The following is a 19,515-nucleotide window of genomic DNA, read 5'->3' on the forward strand; positions in this document are numbered from 1 at the left end:
CCATAACACGAGTTATTGGAAGAAGCCAACACGACAACCTGCATTGATGCTAATTCCTATCTTGCCATACACAGTCTAACGTTATGGGTTTAAACTTGAACATCACACCTCAAACAAACTAACTCTGAGTCCAGGAAGCGCTCCTACCCAAACATTTTTTGAATGGCAGTAAGTCATACAGAGGTGTCTTCCTACATTTTTTAGAGCAAACTTACGTTAAAGGCTCAGTTCACCCAAATCAGAAAAACAAATGAAAACCCATAGTGGTTATTTGGCTATAGGCTGTATAACAGAAGTGGACGTAGCCACCGTGACGTCATCCATTGGTTTGTGAACTACCACTTTGAAGCCTAGACTTTGGCATTTTGGTCGCCACCTTGTTTATTTGGAACCTGAAGTGACCATATTTGGACGAGAAGGTGGGGCTGGAGTATGCACGCCTACCTGTACCTGCAACCTGACTGCACCTGGCTCCTGGCTACGCCGTGCTAAGTAGCTGCTAACAAAGTTAGCTTGTAAATGCACTTAAGGGAAAAAATGAACAGCCGACTCCTAGAGTGCCACTATCCTGTCGCCGTGGCGGCGACTTGTCAATCACAAGGTAGCCATGCCCCGAAAGCATACCCTGTTTTATCGTCTATTTTACTCTAAATGGGACCATAATTTACAAAACGAACATCATGCTGTATCGAAGAAGACTTGAAACTAGCGATTGAGATCATAAACTCATCAGTAAAATGTTTACTGAGGTAATAAATCAAATGAGAAGTAGTCATTTTCTCATAGACTTCTATACAATCGCCCTGGAGTCGCCCCCTGCTGGTCACTAGACAGAAGGCAGGTTTAAAGCACTGGTGCAAAGTGAGAAAATATGTTTGTTTCTTTTGTAATTTTGGTCAACCAACTCTTTAAGTAACCAACCAAACAAACAAGTCTTTACATATCCCACATGTTTTATTTTTGACGGTTGCCTTAATGCTGCACTGAGCGGGTCTGTCCTGAGGAGTGCACAGTATTTCTAACATTTTTCATTATATCGGACAGTCCACAGATTCATGTTGGGTTCACATTGCTTTTGTTGACCGTGCTGTACAGTGCAAATGAATCCTCTCCATCTTCTTGACGTCTTGTTCTGTGAAGGGAAAAATAAAGCATTCACACTGTGACTGTTTCTGTTTCTAACCCCGTGTGTATATCTATTAAAACGTATATCAATTAAACCGTTAATGCGGGAGGAGCCGCTCACCCTGGGACATTGTCAGTTTTAATGGTAGTGTATTCAACACCATCCTCCTCGTCCTCTTCCTCTGTTGGTCCGCGGGGCCCGGCTGGCCTGACGTTGGAGTAGAGACACTCTGTGTGGTGCCGGGAGAAAAAGATGCTGGCGTAGTGAAGGTCATCCTGCTGCTCTGCTGGTTGCCTCTGTGCTGCAGCTGACGGGTTGTCATGCACTGGACGCACGTTGAGCTGACGGGACAAACAGCAAAACTACATTTTTATTGCCCTGTTGCATAAAATGACCTTACATTAAAATACCTGTTGGATTTGTGATGGGATTGGAGGAGGTTGTTATCGTTGTATATGTTGTTATTTACAATTTCTTCACCAGGTAGTGAAGATTTCTGGGCACAACACTTGGTGGTCTTTGTTGTGAAACTAATCCTACTTTGCTGAGCCAAACAACCGTAATCCTGAAGCTTTAAATAAATAACCACCATCAGGCTCGAGGGGACCAAACACTGAGATACAGCAGGACAAAACTACTTCGTCTACTTCATTTAGTACGAAGTAGTTTATTCTTCAGGTACAAATCTGGAATACGAAGGGACGTCGGACATCTCTCCTGGTATCAGTTTTTAAACCTCCATGTTGCGCTCCCCCTGATGGGTTGATATCTTCCTGATTGGTCCTTAATCAAAACACGGAAGTCACTAAGACTCTCTGATTGGTTATGAATTAAAGACTAGAGCTCATGCCATTACACTTTTACCCACTTGGAGGTGATTTGATTAAAATGAACAAATATAAAATTGATTATGTAAATAACTTGGTTTCCTTCAACAACTTCAATGCTTTTTTTTTGCACTTCTGGTTAGATGCTAAACTGCACTTTGTTACAACAGTAATCAATTCAACAGCACGTGTGTAGACGGACATGCAATTGAGATTTCTGCCCTGAGATTTCCACCACCATGTCGTGGCAATGTTGAGTTTCGATCGCATTGTTTAAAGAATTAAGCAGCGGTGTGTCTCTCCAGAAACAGTGTCCCCAGTACGCAATAATCCCCAGAACACAGTCTTCATTTGAACTACTTTCTAAAGGAAAAAGTCACTACAGGTTTCCAAGCTTTAAGTGATGCATACAAAATTAAATTCACCATTATTATATTTGGGTAGTACTATAAGAGGCATCTCGAAATTGGGGCCTAAAAATACTTTTGTTATTGGAATAATCGAACCATCCTTTGTGAAATAACACTGAGAAGGTGTGAGAAGAAGAAATTAGACTAAAGAGGGAAAAGCAGCACTTTTCAGATGAGCATGTTTTCTTTTGCACTTGAATCCTTGAACTCTTCCTTTCTCACCTGGGGTCTGTTGCCGGGTCTCTCTCCAGCCTGTGACTGCTGTGTGACGGACCTATTTCTCCTGGTTAGGAGGATGAGCAATAGAACGAGTTAACGTATACATTTAGGAAAACGGATGACAAAATCTTAGACGCATCAGTGAAAACTGCTCACCTGATCCACAGGAAGACAGCGAGGAGTACGATGACCAGGATGACCGCAGTGATCGTTCCTATAGCTGCTGCTTTCCTTGCACCTGGATGATCAGAAGGAAATGCAGATTCATACAAAACCTCCCACAGGTGTTCAACTGTGTAGAGATCATTTTCCTGCCCTGTATGAAAATGCTTCATTTGAAAATTGTCAACACCCATTCATTGAGGTTTTTGTCACCCATCTGTATAAGGTTAGAAACTGTGAAGCGTGTTTTATCGAATCGAGATGAAATAAAAAAACGCCACCTATCTAACAATATATGCCAAATCAAATTTAATCCAGTCATGTTTTCTTCCTGTAAAACAAAATATGACTTGTGCTTAGGTGATCTTGAACACACCAGTTTCAACCAATAATATCACGACATCCACCCATCAATCAATCTTCAACTTTCAGCAGCACAGAGCTAACATTCACTCGTTAGCTAGCTAGCCAGCAACAGCAGGTCAGCGTGTCAAATCAAATTCTTCCCAGCGTTATGTCCTGCCTGAAATCTGTAATAAAGAGGTACACATAACTCACCTGCTCCAGCAGTCAGGTGTAAGGTGGAGCTGTGACGTCCTCTGCTGTTCTGGGCTTCGCAGTAATAACTCCCGCTGTGTTCAGCTCTGATGTCAGTGATGGTGAAGATCTGTCCTGAAGCTTTCGGTGAGTCTTCATTCTCCTTGTACCAGGTGTAGTTAGCTGCTGGGTTAGCATCACTGCTGCAGGTCAGATTGACTGAACTGCCCTCCACTATCTCAGCAGAGGGACTCACCGACACAGACGGAGGCTTTGGAGGATCTGCAGGACAATATGAACAGAGATATTGACGTGCATGCTTTTGAAGGACTTAAAAATATATATAAACTCATTAACATTGTGTGGGCTCTCTGAGTGGGTCACCATCTGGCAGGTGCAAAGCAGTAAAAACTGTTTCTATGAACATTTCAACCTTTTTCCACCGTGACAGATGTTCACTATCTAGATCCATGGTAGACCCCAACCACGGCTATGTGTGAGGGAGGTAACTGCAAACTTTCTACAGCTGGTAGGACTGTTGAGGTCTTACTGTTGTTTCTGGAAGCCCTTTTACTTCCACTGTCTCTACGTGATTTGCTGATGTTTTCTACTCACACTGGACATCTAAGACTAGAAGAGTAGAGTTGATCTGTCCATGTTGGTTCTCAGACTTGCAGTAGTAGATCCCCCTGTCCTCAGAGCTGATGGGGGTGAAATGATATATGCCTTGTGGCCCTTGAAGCAGTGTTTTATTCCCCTTGTACCAGGTGTAGTTAGCTGCTGGGTTAGCATCACTGCTGCAGGTCAGAGTCACTGAAGTGCCCTCCACTATCTCAGCAGAGGGACTCACTGATGCAGAGGAAACCTCTGGAGCATCTGCAGGACAATACATACGTACAGGACTTAAACTGTGAATCGTTAAAAATAGAACAAACTGACACAGTGGACGTCTTTTTGACCATCTGGAGGAGATGTATCAACATATATTTTTTATGACTTGAAGTGTGTTGCAGCATCTGAAACGTCTTGAAAAAGTCATGAAGTGATGAATATGATGGTTTGAATCACCCAACAGCGCAGTAAATATGAATGTCAATCGTGATCAAAGTTGCCTCTTCAACATCTACCGGAGTTGCTCACTGAAGAGACTGTAAATGTGAAGAAAGCAGACATAATCTGCTAAAGCTGCCCTTTGTTTAAGCCAGATTTAAGCTATTTGTTCCTTTTAAATAAGCTGTTTTTACTCACATTTCACATTAACAAAGACATATTCAGACGTCCTCCTCCCCAGCTCGTTCTCAGCTGCACAGTAATACTCTCCAGAGTCGGAGGACCGGATGGAGCTGAAGACCAGCTGTGGGTCTTTATTGGGCAGTGTTTGGTTCTCCTTGTACCAGGTGTAGTTAGCAGCTGGGTTAGCATCACTGCTACAGGTCAGAGTCACTGAACTGCTCTTCATAATGTCACCAGGGGCTCTCATCAATACTAAGGGAACCACTGGAGCATCTGGAGGAGATAATATGAACATACATTAATAAGAGAGTGTGTTATTCACTGCGCGTTACTGTCATGCACCAACAATACAAATTACTTAATTGTTGGTCCTTGTGCACACAAACAAAACAAGAATACACTCATAAAACATTGCTCTATAGCGCTACTAGTGGTCAAAAACTCCACTGGGTACCTTTAATTTTTACTTTCAGTGTACCATGCCGTACTTTTATCACAAATAATTATAAATTGTGCAATTATATATTATAAACATGACTGGTAACCAGACTTTCAGGATCTGCGCAATCAGATTTCAATGTTAATAAACTTGAACTGTTTGCAGCTGTGTCAAATTGTTTTGCAGAGCTGTTTAAATGTTTTGAAAGGAGCAATGTGACTAATATTTGATTACCATGCACTCTGATTTATTTTATACTCTATACAACCCTTTAGGCCCTTGACAACATATGTGCAAGGACATGATTATGAAACTACTACTACTACTAGAAGTCTCTATGGATGTCATAGATGATTCTGCAGTACATGTTTGCAGTAGCCTGATGTTTAGTGAGACCGTGGAGGCTGGGGTGATGGATGGGCGTGCAATGTGCTGGAACTTTGCCTCTGATTTCCCCCCAAAATGCCCACATTTTGCCACTTGGTGGCAGCAGAAACAAGCTGTAAACGCAAGACTGATATGATCACTCTCTGAAGTTGACTTGCTAGTTGCCTATTTACACATTCAGAAGATACAAAGCCACACTAGCATTCATTTAGAGTTGTGTTTGTGTCCAGCTGATGAGTAAGTAAGTCCAATATTCACCCTCCATTTAGCTGTTTTTGTTTCCACAAAGTCCTGACGGAAATTTCTTTCGCAGCTAATATATATCACATCACATCACAACACGCCAGATGACATTTTGTTCGTAGCACAGTGGACTCACACACTGGTAGAGAGTGGTAATCCTGGTGAGCACAGGAATACCTGTCTGCAGAATCAACGTATCCTCTATAACAAGCAGATGTTTCATCCTCAATTTCCGTTTTATTCTTGTACCAAACGAAGGAGGAACGACCACGGAGACAGCTGCTGTGACAAATCAGCTTTGGACCAGTAGAAGACCAGATCACCTGCACCTGTAAATCTGGATCTGTGAGCGAAGAACAGGAATGTCATATAAAATGAACTAGTTTGCCCACACAACTTCTCCCCCTTCTGGCCTTCACGTTAGTTTTGCTCCATATTTGCTTAAAATTGCATTTACTTGTTTAATATTTTCCCTTGTGTTAAACTTTTACCTTCCCATGCATATATAAAAAAAGATCATCATTTAGAAAGCACATAATCTCATGATGAATACACACTGTATGTTTCAATATTACATGATCAGTTTGTGTCCATCAGTACCTGCGACAGTCAGAGTTGTACCAGGTAAACTACTCGTCCATTCAAAGCTTCCTGCTGTGAATTTGAAGCGATACTCGGCTGAGTCGCTCCCTCTCAGGTCAGTGATTCTCAGAGTGGAGCGTCCTCCCTCAGTCTCAAGGACCTGAACACGACCTGCGAACTGAGAGTCTGTACTCAGGTCCCCAGACACTGAGCTATACCACCTCTGGTGACTACGTTCAAGTCTGACCCAGAATGTTTGATAATATTTGTAATAATTGTTGTAAGTGCAAGAAATGTCCACTGATGAGCCTTTGAAGGCACAGATGCGTCTGTCGGTGTACGTCACTCTGTTGCATGAATCATCATGGACACCTGGAAAATGAAATGAAAAATATAAAATTGATTATCGTGAAAACTATAGTCTTTACTGCCGTAATTCACACGTGGTTGTGTTGCCGCGGACGGGACCGCTCATTTAAAAGATACATGGCGTCATGGTACAGATATATTAAAGCTCTTAACGGCGTCATGTCAGTAAACTCACACACTGAAGGAGAGGGGGAGTCCTCATATCCGCGCACAGCACAGGAACAGCTCTCTGCAGGATAAAAGTAGCCCGAATAAGAAGATGTTTTTTCCTGAATTTCCTTTCCATTCTTGTACCAGATGTAGGAAGTTTGACGAGGCAGATGACAAATGCTGTGACAGTTAAGCTGCGACCATGTACAGGTTTCAGTTTTGCATGATTGTTTCCTGACCGTCTGCACCTGGAAACCTTGATTTGGAAGGAAACAAAAGCATACATTTAGGCACGCCAAGAGTCACGGTACTGTTTCCTAATGTTGAACATTTGGAGCTGACCTACAAAAATGTTACCTGTGACAGACAAAGTGACTCCAGGTGAACCAGTATAACTCCCATTTGGTTGGTTTGTTATGAACCTGAACTTGTACTCAGCTGAGTCGCTCTCTCTCAGGTCTGTGATCCTCAGAGTGCATATCTTCTCATTACACTTGTACTGCACACGACCTGCATACCCTGGGTCTGTTCTCAGATCCACAGCCTCTTTAGCCTGCACATTAGTATACCAGAATGTTTTCTCAGCCGCGGTATCACGGCCATGTATTCTGGATGGGTATCTGAAGACGCAGCTCATTTCCACTGTTGATCCTTTTAAGGCACAGATCTTAGAAGAGGGGTAAGTCACTCCCCAGCCATTCTGGCCCTGTACCACTGTAACACAGAGCACATCAGAAACCACAATCAGACTCAAAAGAACATCAGAGAACAGTGTGAATGTGTGCAGGTAACCTGGAACCAGCTTCAAACAGCCCAGAATCCTCTTTACTGCAGCCCCTGTCACAAGGTGTTTTTATGATACACCTTTAAAAGCTTGAGATCATTTTTGACTTTGAACTGGGATAATAGACCTTTTTTTCCATTTTGGCATGTCATAGCGGGAAAAGCGCGGGTGGAATTGATGACTAAAAACGATTGCATTCATTCCACTGACTCAGATTGAGAATCTGAATCAGTTCTCGGCGTGGTTGAGAATCACTGGTTCAGAGGGAAAGGAAATCTGACTGATCTAACTCCTGTGGCTTGCAAGTTGAATGGTAGCATGTTAGCTCACTAACCAGGCAAATGATTCTCTCTCTAACCCTCTGTTTGCTTATCTCTCTCCATCCACCCTAGTTTCTCTTCCTCATCCTCTCTTTTCACTCAGCCTTATCTGTGCTGGACCATCGGCCATTCTTGTCTGAAGAGGGCGGTGAAGGAACGGAAACTTTCATGCACTTTTACTAAAGAGGAAAAGAAACTGAATATTAATTATTAGACAGGTTCGGTTTCCTGTCTGTGGTCTGATCAGGCGGGTGAAACTTCAGAGAAGTGCAGAACACGGATGTGAAACTCTTCACTGTCGGCATGGTGGTAATATGAAGTCTTATTGCTGTAGTGTTGCAGACCTGGCACTCTAAGGTCACGATATCTTCATGTTAGCTGGACTCACAAGGTTTAGTAACCATGTTAAATGATGATGGAAATGTTCATCCGCAAGTAGAGGAAAAGAAAATGAGAAATAGCCAAAGCTATTCGGTGAGTGATAGCTGTAAATTAAACAAAGAAACACTCACTTCCTGCTATATATTGGCATCGGTTTCTCTTTGCTTATAATTTGACCTGGTATCAGCGATAATCTAGCTGGCTGACAGTGACGTACATTCAGTCCAACCAACTGAGCAGAATGAAGACTCTCGGTTTTCTTCCACCAACTATTTTAAAGTTTCTGTGTCCTAAAACACCGACATGATAGTTTGAAAAAATAACTTTAACACCTCAAATAATAATAATCAATTTTACATTTCCAATTTTATGGCAAGCAAATGTCTGTTGTTTAAAAGGTACATATCAAATCGTGACTAATTACTCAATAAATTTAGCTTAAACCTACCTTCCCTTGAAGTCCTTCAACAAAAATGAGTGTGCTAAATACTCTAAAATGTAAATGTAGATGTACAGTACCTGACACAGAGACGAGGAAGACGAGGGAGACCACGCACCCACTCGCTGCTGCTGCTGCTGTTACACTCATAGCTGCTCCTCTGTTACAACATGTCAGATGCAAGATACTGTGCATACCGTACTGTACAGTACAGCCATTCAAGATCAAGTTCAAATCAATATACAGCTCTCAACGAAGTGCAGACAAATGTATGTCTTCTTTTGAGACAACTGGTCTGATCTGGCCTGACCTCCTTCCTCTTTAGATCATTAACATGCATGAACGTTTGTACATCCCCAAGCTGTCAACTTTGCATGAACTTCCAAATATATCGTAGACTACGTGGCCTGTTGGAATTGGACTGAAAGATATTTCTTGACTTTGGAAAGCACTGTCTCACCTCTAGTAGTGATGGGAAGTTCGGCTCTTTTCCGAGAGCCGGCTCTTTTGACTCAGCTCCCAAAGAAGAGCCGGCTCTTTCGACTCCCGAACGGCTCTTTATTTAGGATCTTTTGTAGCCTATATTTTACCTTAACTTTGCAAAAAAATCATGGTTTATGTGTTGAAAACCCTTTTGCTTTCAGTGTTTTTATGAGAGACCTTATAATTGCCTAATTCTGTGCATTTATTCTGTGACAAAATCACTCTTACATTTGTTTATTTCAATTAAACTTTTTTATTGCACAAATTAACAATAAACTTTTCTTGCCATAATGCACGTTCTGTGTCATATAGTTTTGGGATCATTGTTTGGGAAAGTGTTTTTCTACTGGGTAGAGTGTATGTGGGATTTAGGGCTTTGACAAAGTTTTTCATTCCTTTGTCCTCCAAAATGGAAAAGGGTTGAAAATCAGAAGCTACCATTTTAGCCAACTCATCATCAATATTGTGCTGTTTGGCTGGGGTCATCAGTTTTGGTAAAAACTGACTTATTTTGCTTTGAGTTACAGTAGACGTAGGTCCACTTGTCCAAAGTCGTGCCTGTTGTCTTTAAAGTTGAAAAAACTTGGGGGGGGGGGGGGATTCAAACAATTGATCATTGGCCAAGGGTCAGGGTTGAATAACCTCTAACCCCACTAAAACTGCAGTAAACTAGTAACCAAGGCTTCATTTTCACTAGAGTTTGTCGTTAGGCGTGCACGCTTGTTTACTTCAAGTGCAGAAGTTAAACAGGGAAGAACACAATTGCATATGAAGCATTAGTAAAACGCAGAAAAGCTATTTAATCACTACCCTCAAGGCCCATTGTGGTGCCAGAGACCAGAGAGCTGACAGAACACAGTCTGCACCTGGCTCTCCTCAGGAAGAGTTTCAAATCTGATCTCTCAACAAACCTGCAGGATCCACGTGATGCAGCACAGGTTGTGACTTTGATATCACTTAACACAATCACATCATCATCATCAACTTTTGTTGTTTTCAGGGGAGCTTTAGTCTCTTCTAATCCGTAATCTGAACACTTGCATGAACATGTTGACGGTTGGAACAGCCCGGAGAAGGAATTTGTCAGGAGAATATCTTTATTCAATAAAATATCAGGTTATTTAAACAACATCAGTCATTGCAAAGGATGGACACAGTGTGAGCTGAAGTCGCAGGCTTAAGACAAGACAAGACAAAACCACAGTAAAAGAACAATTGAAGTTGTAAAATGAGTACTCAACCAAAACTAAAAATTGAGAAAGGAATATTTGCAATATTTGGGAATAAAAACGGATAATTAAACTGAATAAACTGCTGTGCAGAGACAGATTGTGGTAAAGATGTACTGTGTACAGAGAAATCTACTTGACAAGATGTTTGTTAGCACTAGCAATACAATATTGCTCCTTAGTAACATTTGTAACCGAATTCTGTATTAGTATTTATAAATTACAGCTAACTGATACTAATACTCCAGATACAGCTAATACAGTATATCAACTCGAACCTAATATTCACACGTTATTAAGTTAGCAGCAGTTTAACATACTGTTGACCAGGTTTGAGGAATCCAATCACAACCAGCGACCATGATATTGTGTACTAGAGTATAAACTGACAAACTTCTGAAACTGGTGGATTCACTAGTTTACTAAATAATTTAAGATTTTTAAGAAACTGGCGATGAGTGTTAATGGATGCCTGAAATGATGAATTCAGATAAAAGATCTCGTTTTGTCTCCGGGATGTTGGAATTCCTTTAATTTTCCCCCCGAACAAAGTTTTACGAGAACATGTTGGTTGTAAGAGAAGCTAACTGCGTTCGATTTTTACAGTTGCCTTTATGCCGCATTAGTGACCAAGTCAGTCCTGAGAAATGTGGAAACCTGCTTAAACGCTCATAAGCTTGGTTTCTTAGTGACTGTGCTGTACAGTGCAGATGAATCCTCCTCTTGACGTCTTAATCTGTGAACGAAAAGAATTACGAGATTTATATCACGACAATATCAACTAAGAACAGGTTGAAAATAACTGGCAGATGCAACAGCAATAAAACGGTGGGAATAAACCTGCTGAAAAATTCTCACGGACTCACTCTTGGGGAGCACGAGCACTCTTGACGTTGACAATAGTGTACTCCACGCCATCCTCGTCCTCCTCCTCCTCTTCACTAATGTGTCTGTTGGGCCGAGCTGACCCGATGTTGGAGTAAAGAGGATCTTCCTGGTTTACAGAGAAGCTCACACTGGTATAGAAAAGGTCGTCCGGCTCCTCCGCTGGTTTTCTCTGTAATGCAGCTGAACCCATGTTTAGCTGAAGGGTAATAATGACAAGAGTCAATATTTGTTTCATGTTCTCTGTTGTGGAACCACAAGCCTCAGTTTAAAAGCCAAAAAGTGAACCAGAGGTTTGAGGTCACTTCTGTTTTTGTCATTGCAATTCCTGCTGGCCAACAAAGTTCAAGGAGTTTATTTATCACATGGAAATGAACAGGATGCAGACAGAACGGGTGTTTTCATGTGGACCTGGAGTCTTCTTTCTCACCTGTGCTTTGTGGTCTGGCCTCTCTCCTGGCTCTGCGCTTTGTTTCGAGGACCTCTTTCTTCTGGATAAGAGAATGAATCGTCAAATGAAATTACCAACAACCGACAGAATATAAGGGTGCGTTACTGAATACAATCAAAGCAAAACTGCTCACCTAATCAATAGGAAGGCACAGAGGAATATGATAGCCAGAAAAATAGCAGTGATTGATCCAGCAGCTACTGATTTCATTGAACCTGGAAAACAGTGATCAAACGGAAAGACTGAATATTAATTATGGAATTACAGGTTGTTTCAGTTCATTAGCAACTGATAACTGGACATACAATCATATATCAGACAGAAGCATTCTAAATACTGACTAACTGTTTTGCTAAATTAAGTGGCGTAACTAAAGCAGGCTTGTTTAACTGGATGGTTGAGACGATGTGGAGGTGTGTGTCTTGGTTAATGAGCATGACTCACCTGCCACAACAGTCAGGTGTAAGGTGGAGTTATGACGTCCTCTGCTGTTCTGGGCTTCGCAGTAATAACTCCCGCTGTGTTCAGCTCTGATGTCAGTGATGGAGAAGTTCTGTCCTGATGCTTTCGGTGAGTCTTCATTCTCCTTGTACCAGGTGTAAGTAGCTGCTGGGTTAGCATCACTGCTGCAGCTCAGAGTCACTGAACTGCCCTCCATTATCTCAGCAGAGGGACTCACCGACACAGAGGGAGGCTTTGGAGGATCTGCATGTATAGAAATACAAAAACTGAATTTTGAGACAAATTCAAACTAGGTTGTCGTTTTGAGTGCCACCTACTGGGAGGAGCATGATTTCTGAACATGGTAGGGGAGAAACTGTAGTAAGTAACGTGCATCTATGGCTTTTAGTGAAAACACAGTACTAACATGTTTCATTATATCAGAACAAGCACAGCTGTAAGCTTTGTTAACACTGAAAATATCTAAAACGAACCAACACAGAACAGAAAGCATGTCTTTATTTCACATGACACGTATCTAAACCAAAAACGCAACATGCCACCAAACGCATGGAAAAATGAGAACTCGCTATCACTCCACTCACCAGCCCTACAGCTGGCTGTCAATCAGACATGAGGTCTTGGTGGTCTCAGTTAGGCTAACTGAATGGGTCTCTGTCCTGGCAGTTGCGATAGTATGTAGGTTTCTTTCCAAGACAAAACACTAATAAATAATAAACCTACATGCTATCAGGACATAGCCCTCCTAGGCCCCATTTGTGACCTCGGCGCTCCCTGTGTTACTCCCTGATTTGGTTCATGTTCTTTGCATATCTTCGTAGATAAGTCAAAATGTTTAAGCAAAGCCAATGTTTAAATCCAGTACTGGATTGTGCCACTCTGCTCTATTCTCCTTGTTTGTTGGAAGTTACAGTTTGTGGGAATGTTGGATTGAAACGATGGTTTCGCCCTGGGCAAACATTTTATCTTCCTCAACAGACAGTGGACATTGGTGGACATTGGACATCCAGTTCAGCTCCATGAAGGTATCACTTCACAGCCAGCACGGACAGAAGGAACGATTACAAAAAACATTTTAACACACAGATGGCATGCGAGTATAGTATTAAGATATCCTAAAATATCCTTTAAACGCCAACGCCAACATCCACTGTCTGTACTTCAACACACTGAGTGTGGAGGTGATTGGTTGATGTTTTGTACTTACACAGGACATTTATGTGTACAGATGTGGAGCTGATCTGGCCGTACTCATTCTCAGACTTGCAGTAGTAGATCCCAGTGTCCTCTAAACCGATAAAGGGGAAAAGATAAAGGTCTTCTTGAATCAGTGTTTGGTTCTCCTTGTACCAGGTGTAAGTAGCTGCTGGGTTAGCATCACTGCTGCAGCTCAGATTCACTGAAGTGCCCTCCACTATCTCCCCAGAGGGACTCACTGACACAGAGGGAGGCTTTGGAGGATCTGGTGGACAAAAAAGAGACAACTTTGTTGTTCACAGGCCTTTTTTTTTTTTTTTAAGAAGACTGCCTTGAATGAGAAGGAGCAATACAATTATTCTGATTCATTATTCGGATGCCCCAGGGGTTACTATGATATCCACCTACTTTAGAAATCCTGCTTCAAGAGACAGACCGTTTCACAAAAACAGGGATCTTCCTGAAACCTAAATTCAACTCATAAGAGGATGAGAAGTACTCGTATGACCGGATGTTACTGAGGCTTGCTCCGACTCCACCTGATGTTTCCGTGTTCCTCCTACTGATAATGTAGTCCGCCTCTCCTCCACGTTGACTGCACTTTTTTAAGTTTAAGCTTTTGCCCAGTTTCAGGAAAAATGGGCCTAAAGACATTTTGTCTGACTAGTGGTAAAAGTAAAAAGTAGCAAGTATTAATTTTCTGATATGAGTTGATGCATCCACGTTGATTCTCCGACTTGCAGCAGTAGTTTCCCCTGTTCTCAGAGCTGATGGAGGTGAATCTGAGTCCCAAAACTGTATGAAACTCCTAAAATCAGGAGGCCGATTTACAGGACAGACTTAAGCTGTTTTCAAATGAACTGTTTCACTCACATTTCACATTAATAGAGACGTTTTCAGACGTCCTCCTCCCCAGCTCGTTCTCAGCTGCACAGTAATACTCTCCAGAGTCGGAGGACTGGACGGAGCTCAAGACCAGCTGTCGGTCTTTAGTGAGCAGCGTTCGGCTCTCCTTGTACCAGGTGTATTTAGCTGCTGGGTTAGCATCACTGCTGCAGGTCAGAGTCACTGAACTGCCCTCCACTATCTCAGCAGAGGGACTCACTGACGCAGAGGGAGGCTTTGGAGCATCTGGAGAAGAAATGAACATGCGTTACTTACAGGTTAGTATATGTTATCGTAGTTGATTGACTATTTTTAATTGAAAGTTCTCTTTGTTTTTGTTTTTTTATTTTTATGATTGTCTCTAGTATTTGTCCAGAGAGCTGATCCCGGAGCTGATCCTGGTTAGACTCCTGCTGGTGGAAACTGACAGCCAATAACAAGCCCTTAATCATTTGACTTCGATCTTGTTTGTGTTCAGATCCTGTTTTAGTTTTGTTGTAATAGTTTGCAAATGTTGCCGGCCAGTTTCGTATTATTTTATCCAGCAATTTGTGGTTGTCGTAGCACTGATGAATTACCATTACTGAGTCTGTGTGTCGAGTCTGTCATGAATAAATCGTCAGAAACTGCTCCATTATAAAGTTTTACAATGAAAAATTAATGACAAACATGTATCTGAATATTGATTTTCTTACGATGGCTCTTCCACTGGTACAATAGTAGTTTGTACAAATAATTCTGCTGCATCTACATAAAGATTTAAAAGGCTGAAAAGAGGTTACGTCTGAATTTGTGATGTCAGTGTGTATGCATGTTCTTCTTTTCTGACACAGTTGAACTCACACACTGAAGGAGAGGGGAATTTCTCATGGCTTTTTACAGCACAGGAGATGTGGTCTCCATGAGAAATACGGCCTTCATATGAAGATGTCTGCGGCCCCCATATTTTCCTTTTGTTCTTGTACCAGACGTAGGAAGAATCTTTGTGTAAACGACAGTTGCTGTGACAAAGCAGCTCCGCCTCGGTATAAGACTGGCCGACTGTTGTTCTGGTCACCAGCACCTGGAGATCTGGATCTGTGAAGAAAAAGCAAAAATACTTGTCACACACAGAGTCAAAATAATAGATACAATTCATGTAAGTGAACTACTGAACTACTATAAGCTAAACTGGTACAAGATCTAACAAAAATATATGCAGCAATGTAAAACTGTGACCAGCGTGTAATCACTTCATCACACATAAACATTCTCTCCCATTAGGATCACTACTCACTATTGTTTAAATGCTACAGTTTGTGTCCATCAGTACCTGTGACAGTCAGAGTTGTACCAGGTAAACTACTCGTCCATTCAAAGCTTCCTGCTGAGAATTTGAAGCGATACTCGGCTGAGTCGCTCTCTCTCAGGTCAGTGATTCTCAGAGTGGAGCGTCCTGCCCTTCCTGCAATGACGTGAACACGACGCGTATACTGGGGGTCTTTTCTAAGATCATCAGGCTGTGAGTGCCACCAGTGGTGGTGTCGTTCAGGACTGAACCAGAATGTTGATATTCCATAACTGTTATAACTGTTGTAGGTACAAGAAATGTCCACTGATGAGCCTTTGAAGGCACAGACGCTTCTGTCAGAGTACGTCACTCTGTTGCAGTTTTGACGATTGACACCTGAAAGATAAAACAATTTTCTGATCATTTTTTAACCAGAGTTGGTGAGGAGTCACAACGGGTGTCTATAGGGGATGATGTTAGTGGAAGATTGTGGAGTAAACTCACACACTGAAGGAGAAGGGAAATCTTCATGTTCTTTCACAGCACAGGAATAGCTTTCTGTGTAACTGAAGTAGTCTGAATAATAAGAAAAATATGTTTCTTTCGGAGTCTTCTGTCCATTTTTGTACCAGACATAGAACGGATGACCAGGTGGATGACATCTGCTTTGACACTCCAGCTCTCCCCTTTTAGTTTCGGATCTGCTCACCTGGAGACCTGGATTTGTGAAGAAGGAACAGGAATTATATTTTAGACAAAACTGTCAAAAAACACACATACAACACATTTATATTATTGTTTTCTGGATGTTGAACATCTGGAAATAACTAACATATAATTTAAAATGTTACCTGTGACATTCAAAGTGACACCAGTCCAACCAGTCCAACTCCCACAGTTTGTTATGAACCTGAACTTGTACTCAGATGAGTCGCTCTCTCTCAGGTCTGTGATTCTCAGAGTGCAGCTCATCTCATAACAGCTGTACTGCACACGACCTAAATACTTTGAGTCTGTTCTCAGATCCACAGGTACATTTCCATTCATTTGAGTAAACCAGAATGTTTTATCAACTGTAATATTACGGCCGTTTACTCTGGATGGGTATCTGAAGGTGCAGTTTATTTCCACTGTTGATCCTTTTAAGGCACAGATCTGAGTAGAGTTGTAGGTCACTTCCCAGTCATTCTTGCCCTGTATCACTGTAACACAGAGCAGAAACTACAATCAGGCTCATAACAACATCAGAGGACAGACTTCCATTTGTGGAGGAGGTGCTTTAGTGTGTGAAGCTACATTTCCCAAAACTACTTTGGCTCCCATGCTATCAGACTTTAAGTCATATTTAAGTATATGCTGCAAATCAAGTTCTAATTACTTCTGGGTTATGCTAAAGTGAACAGAGGTACGGAGAAATCTACAAATCATTCAGTTTTACATGAGAATATATAACACAAAGGAGCAGTCGAATATGTACACTTGATCTCTTAATCTGTAAGTGCACTGAGGCACAGGCGGTGCAGTGAAGGAACATTTTAACGCTTAAATGCTTAATGCTTTGCTTGATTGCTTTCGTTTCTCTGGTCAGGCTGCTGCAGGGCGGGAATGGAAACTAGAGAAATGCAGAATACTGAGGCGTGGGCAGTGATTCTGATATGTAGATAACACACATACTCTAGAGAGACTACTGAGGAACTTTAGCTGACTGGTAATGGCTCTCAAAAGTCGACACAAACACAAAAAAAACCCAAAAAACGTTTCTTCTCAAACCAAGAAATGTGAACTACCAGCATCTGGCAGTGAATCTGACATGTTCAAAGATATCTGGAGTACGATTTGCTGTAACTGAGCTCTTCACCAGCTAGTTGCTAACTTGTTAACTCCTTAGTGCTAAAAACAGCTACGTGCTGCTACTGCTGGAAACAAGGCTGATGAGAGCTGCGAGAGTGAACTAACCAGTAAAGTCCAGAAAACCAAAACAATTAGCAGAAAGATGCTAAAACGCTCTGTAGAGCTGAAGGGACCTGCAGAGTCGGGTGATAATTCTCTGTGGCTTCATTACTATAAGCAACATCTTTAACATTATAAAGCCACTTGACCCATAGTTGATATAAAAGTGTTCATTAGTGCGACTTCAAGTTTTGTTATCCACCTTGCAGTGACATGAAAGACATGATAGCTCATTTTATTTTAAACCTTACTTCCATTCACACAAATGCAGCTTTACTGTTCAACACTTCAGTTAATAAACTTTATAATGTTAAGGTGTGTGTGCAGAGATGCTGCTGGTGTAAACATTATACCCAGCTTTCTGTTGGTCGTCTTGTGAAGACTTGAAGAAAAATAAGTGAATGTCTGTTGCTGCAGTGATCACACCACATTGCAAAACATCACACATCAAATCTTTACTAAAAAGAAATAAAAAAACCCACCTGACTTTCTGAGGTGTGCTAACTGCCTCACAATGTAAACACAGATGTACAGTACCTTGTACAGACAGAAGGAAGACAACAAATCCACTCGCTGCTGCTGTTAAACTCATAGCTGCTCCTCACGTCTCTGTTAGAGCTCAGAGCTTCTCAAAAAGGGAGGGTGTGATCTTTGAAGACAGTTTGTCACTATGTGCTTGGTATAGTTGTGTTCCACAGGCATCGAAATATTAAAAGCTGCCTGGCTTCCTTCCTCTTTACACCATTAATATGCATGAGCAGACAAATGTCTGTAAATCCCCAAGTTGAAATGAAGAAATGATTCTTACTGTTATGTAACATGAACTTCTTAAAATATAGTTTATAGAAATGACAATGAGAGACTCATTTTGTATCCTGGTAGAGATTTCAGGGTAAACACAGGACATGTTTTCAATCACTCCTTTTTAATATATCACCAGCCAGATTCAATGTATTTACAGCCCCAGTCCATCCAGCATGATGATGGGCCTGTTGTGGTGACTAACATACTATGTGGTGTTGACATGACAAGATCATTGCTATGCAAAACAATCACAGAACAGGAAGCCAAGCTGATAAAAATGTGTTTAAAAAAAGGGCTCTGTGAGGCTGTACAGCTGTGCTTTAAGCTAAATGCTAACATCAGCATGCTAACATAACAGTAAACAACATAACAGCAAGTATGTTGTTTACCGTGTTAGCATGCTAACATTTGATAATTGGCAGTAAACACAAAGTACAGCCGAGGATGATGGGAATTTCTTTAGTGTCGAATTTGGTCATAAGCCAAAGTGTGATCAATTAAATTAAAAGTCAGGGGAGCACCAAAGTTATTCACTCAAAACCACATATATGAACCTTCGTGGTGGCACTAGAGGAAAAGTTAGGGGATCAACAAAGTCAGTAGGATTCATCCTCAGGGGAAAACAAACGTCTATAAAACTTTTCATGGCAATCCGTTCAATAGTTGTTGAGATATTTCAGTGTGCTAAATAACTGATGGTGTCATTTGGTGTGTAATTTGGATGGTGTAACATGTACATTTCCTACCAAAACATTCGTTCTAGGTACCAAATGTAGCGCAGTTAAAACAGTTGAATTGAATGTTGTGTGCCACCCAGCCCCTTCCTGGTCAATCAACGCTGTGTTTATGATCTTGCATTTAGGTCATTTAAGCGTTGCAAGCTGCGATTAGCTGTCAAACTGGATGATTATGGTTATACAGAAGGCTAAAACTGTCTTGGTAGTTTAGGTAAGGTGAAGCGTATATGAGAGACCCCTGAGTGCGGTGGGCCGCTATGGTAAAATCTGCAATAAATGGGCATGTGTGTTGGTGAATGAGTAAAACTGACCTGCCACAACAAGCTGATTTAAGGACAGCGTCCTCTTGTCTTTATGTTTGAAGTCAGTGATGGTGAGTCCTGGTGCTTTTGGTGAGTCTTGCACCAGGTATAATTAGCATCTGGGTTAGCATTTAGCACTTTATATTGAAGCATTAGCTAGCAGTTAGCAGTATCTTCCTGATGAGAAAGTCCTGGAAAATGACAACTTGCCTTAAATAAGTTAGAGTGCAACATATGATCTTTGCACATGTG

At 41.5% G+C, this 19,515-nt stretch overlaps 2 protein-coding genes across 2 annotated transcripts; both read right to left on the minus strand.

Annotated features, from left to right (window-relative positions):
• Positions 1-933: 933 nt before the first annotated feature.
• Positions 934-8,803, minus strand: LOC139293035 (Schwann cell myelin protein-like). The gene is made up of 12 exons (XM_070915371.1): positions 8,689-8,803; positions 7,042-7,398; positions 6,710-6,940; positions 6,184-6,537; positions 5,720-5,926; positions 4,530-4,787; positions 3,897-4,157; positions 3,303-3,563; positions 2,739-2,820; positions 2,586-2,646; positions 1,247-1,467; positions 934-1,132 (listed from the first exon to the last, which is right to left on the minus strand). Exons 1-12 carry the CDS (start codon positions 8,801-8,803, stop codon positions 1,054-1,056), a joined length of 2,487 nt encoding a protein of 828 aa, XP_070771472.1. The 3' UTR covers positions 934-1,053.
• A 2,186-nt stretch (positions 8,804-10,989) lies between these two features.
• On the minus strand, positions 10,990-18,012 carry LOC139293051 (Fc receptor-like protein 2). Its single transcript, XM_070915372.1, has 11 exons — positions 17,958-18,012; positions 16,322-16,672; positions 15,975-16,187; positions 15,513-15,866; positions 14,189-14,446; positions 13,326-13,580; positions 12,101-12,361; positions 11,790-11,871; positions 11,636-11,696; positions 11,187-11,404; positions 10,990-11,056 (listed from the first exon to the last, which is right to left on the minus strand). The coding sequence occupies exons 1-11, from the start codon at positions 18,010-18,012 to the stop codon at positions 10,990-10,992; spliced, it is 2,175 nt and encodes a 724-aa protein (XP_070771473.1).
• Positions 18,013-19,515: the final 1,503 nt, after the last annotated feature.

Source organism: Enoplosus armatus, chromosome 2 (genome assembly GCF_043641665.1).
Source record: "Enoplosus armatus isolate fEnoArm2 chromosome 2, fEnoArm2.hap1, whole genome shotgun sequence".
NCBI classification, from domain to species: domain Eukaryota; kingdom Metazoa; phylum Chordata; class Actinopteri; order Centrarchiformes; family Enoplosidae; genus Enoplosus; species Enoplosus armatus.

Coding starts and splice junctions, on each gene's coding strand:
- LOC139293051 (XM_070915372.1), bottom strand. CDS start 18,012: ATGAGTTTAACAGCAGCAGCGAGTGGATTTGTTGTCTTCCTTCTGTCT. Junction 15,867..15,974: donor TTTCCCTTCTCCTTCAGTGT/GTGAGTTTACTC, acceptor TTTATCTTTCAG/GTGTCAATCGTCAAAACTGC. Junction 11,697..11,789: donor TGTGCCTTCCTATTGATTAG/GTGAGCAGTTTT, acceptor TCTCTTATCCAG/AAGAAAGAGGTCCTCGAAAC.
- LOC139293035 (XM_070915371.1), bottom strand. CDS start 8,803: ATGCACAGTATCTTGCATCTGACATGTTGTAACAGAGGAGCAGCTATG. Junction 6,538..6,709: donor CTCCCCCTCTCCTTCAGTGT/GTGAGTTTACTG, acceptor TTCATTTTCCAG/GTGTCCATGATGATTCATGC. Junction 5,927..6,183: donor TACAACTCTGACTGTCGCAG/GTACTGATGGAC, acceptor CTTCGCTCACAG/ATCCAGATTTACAGGTGCAG.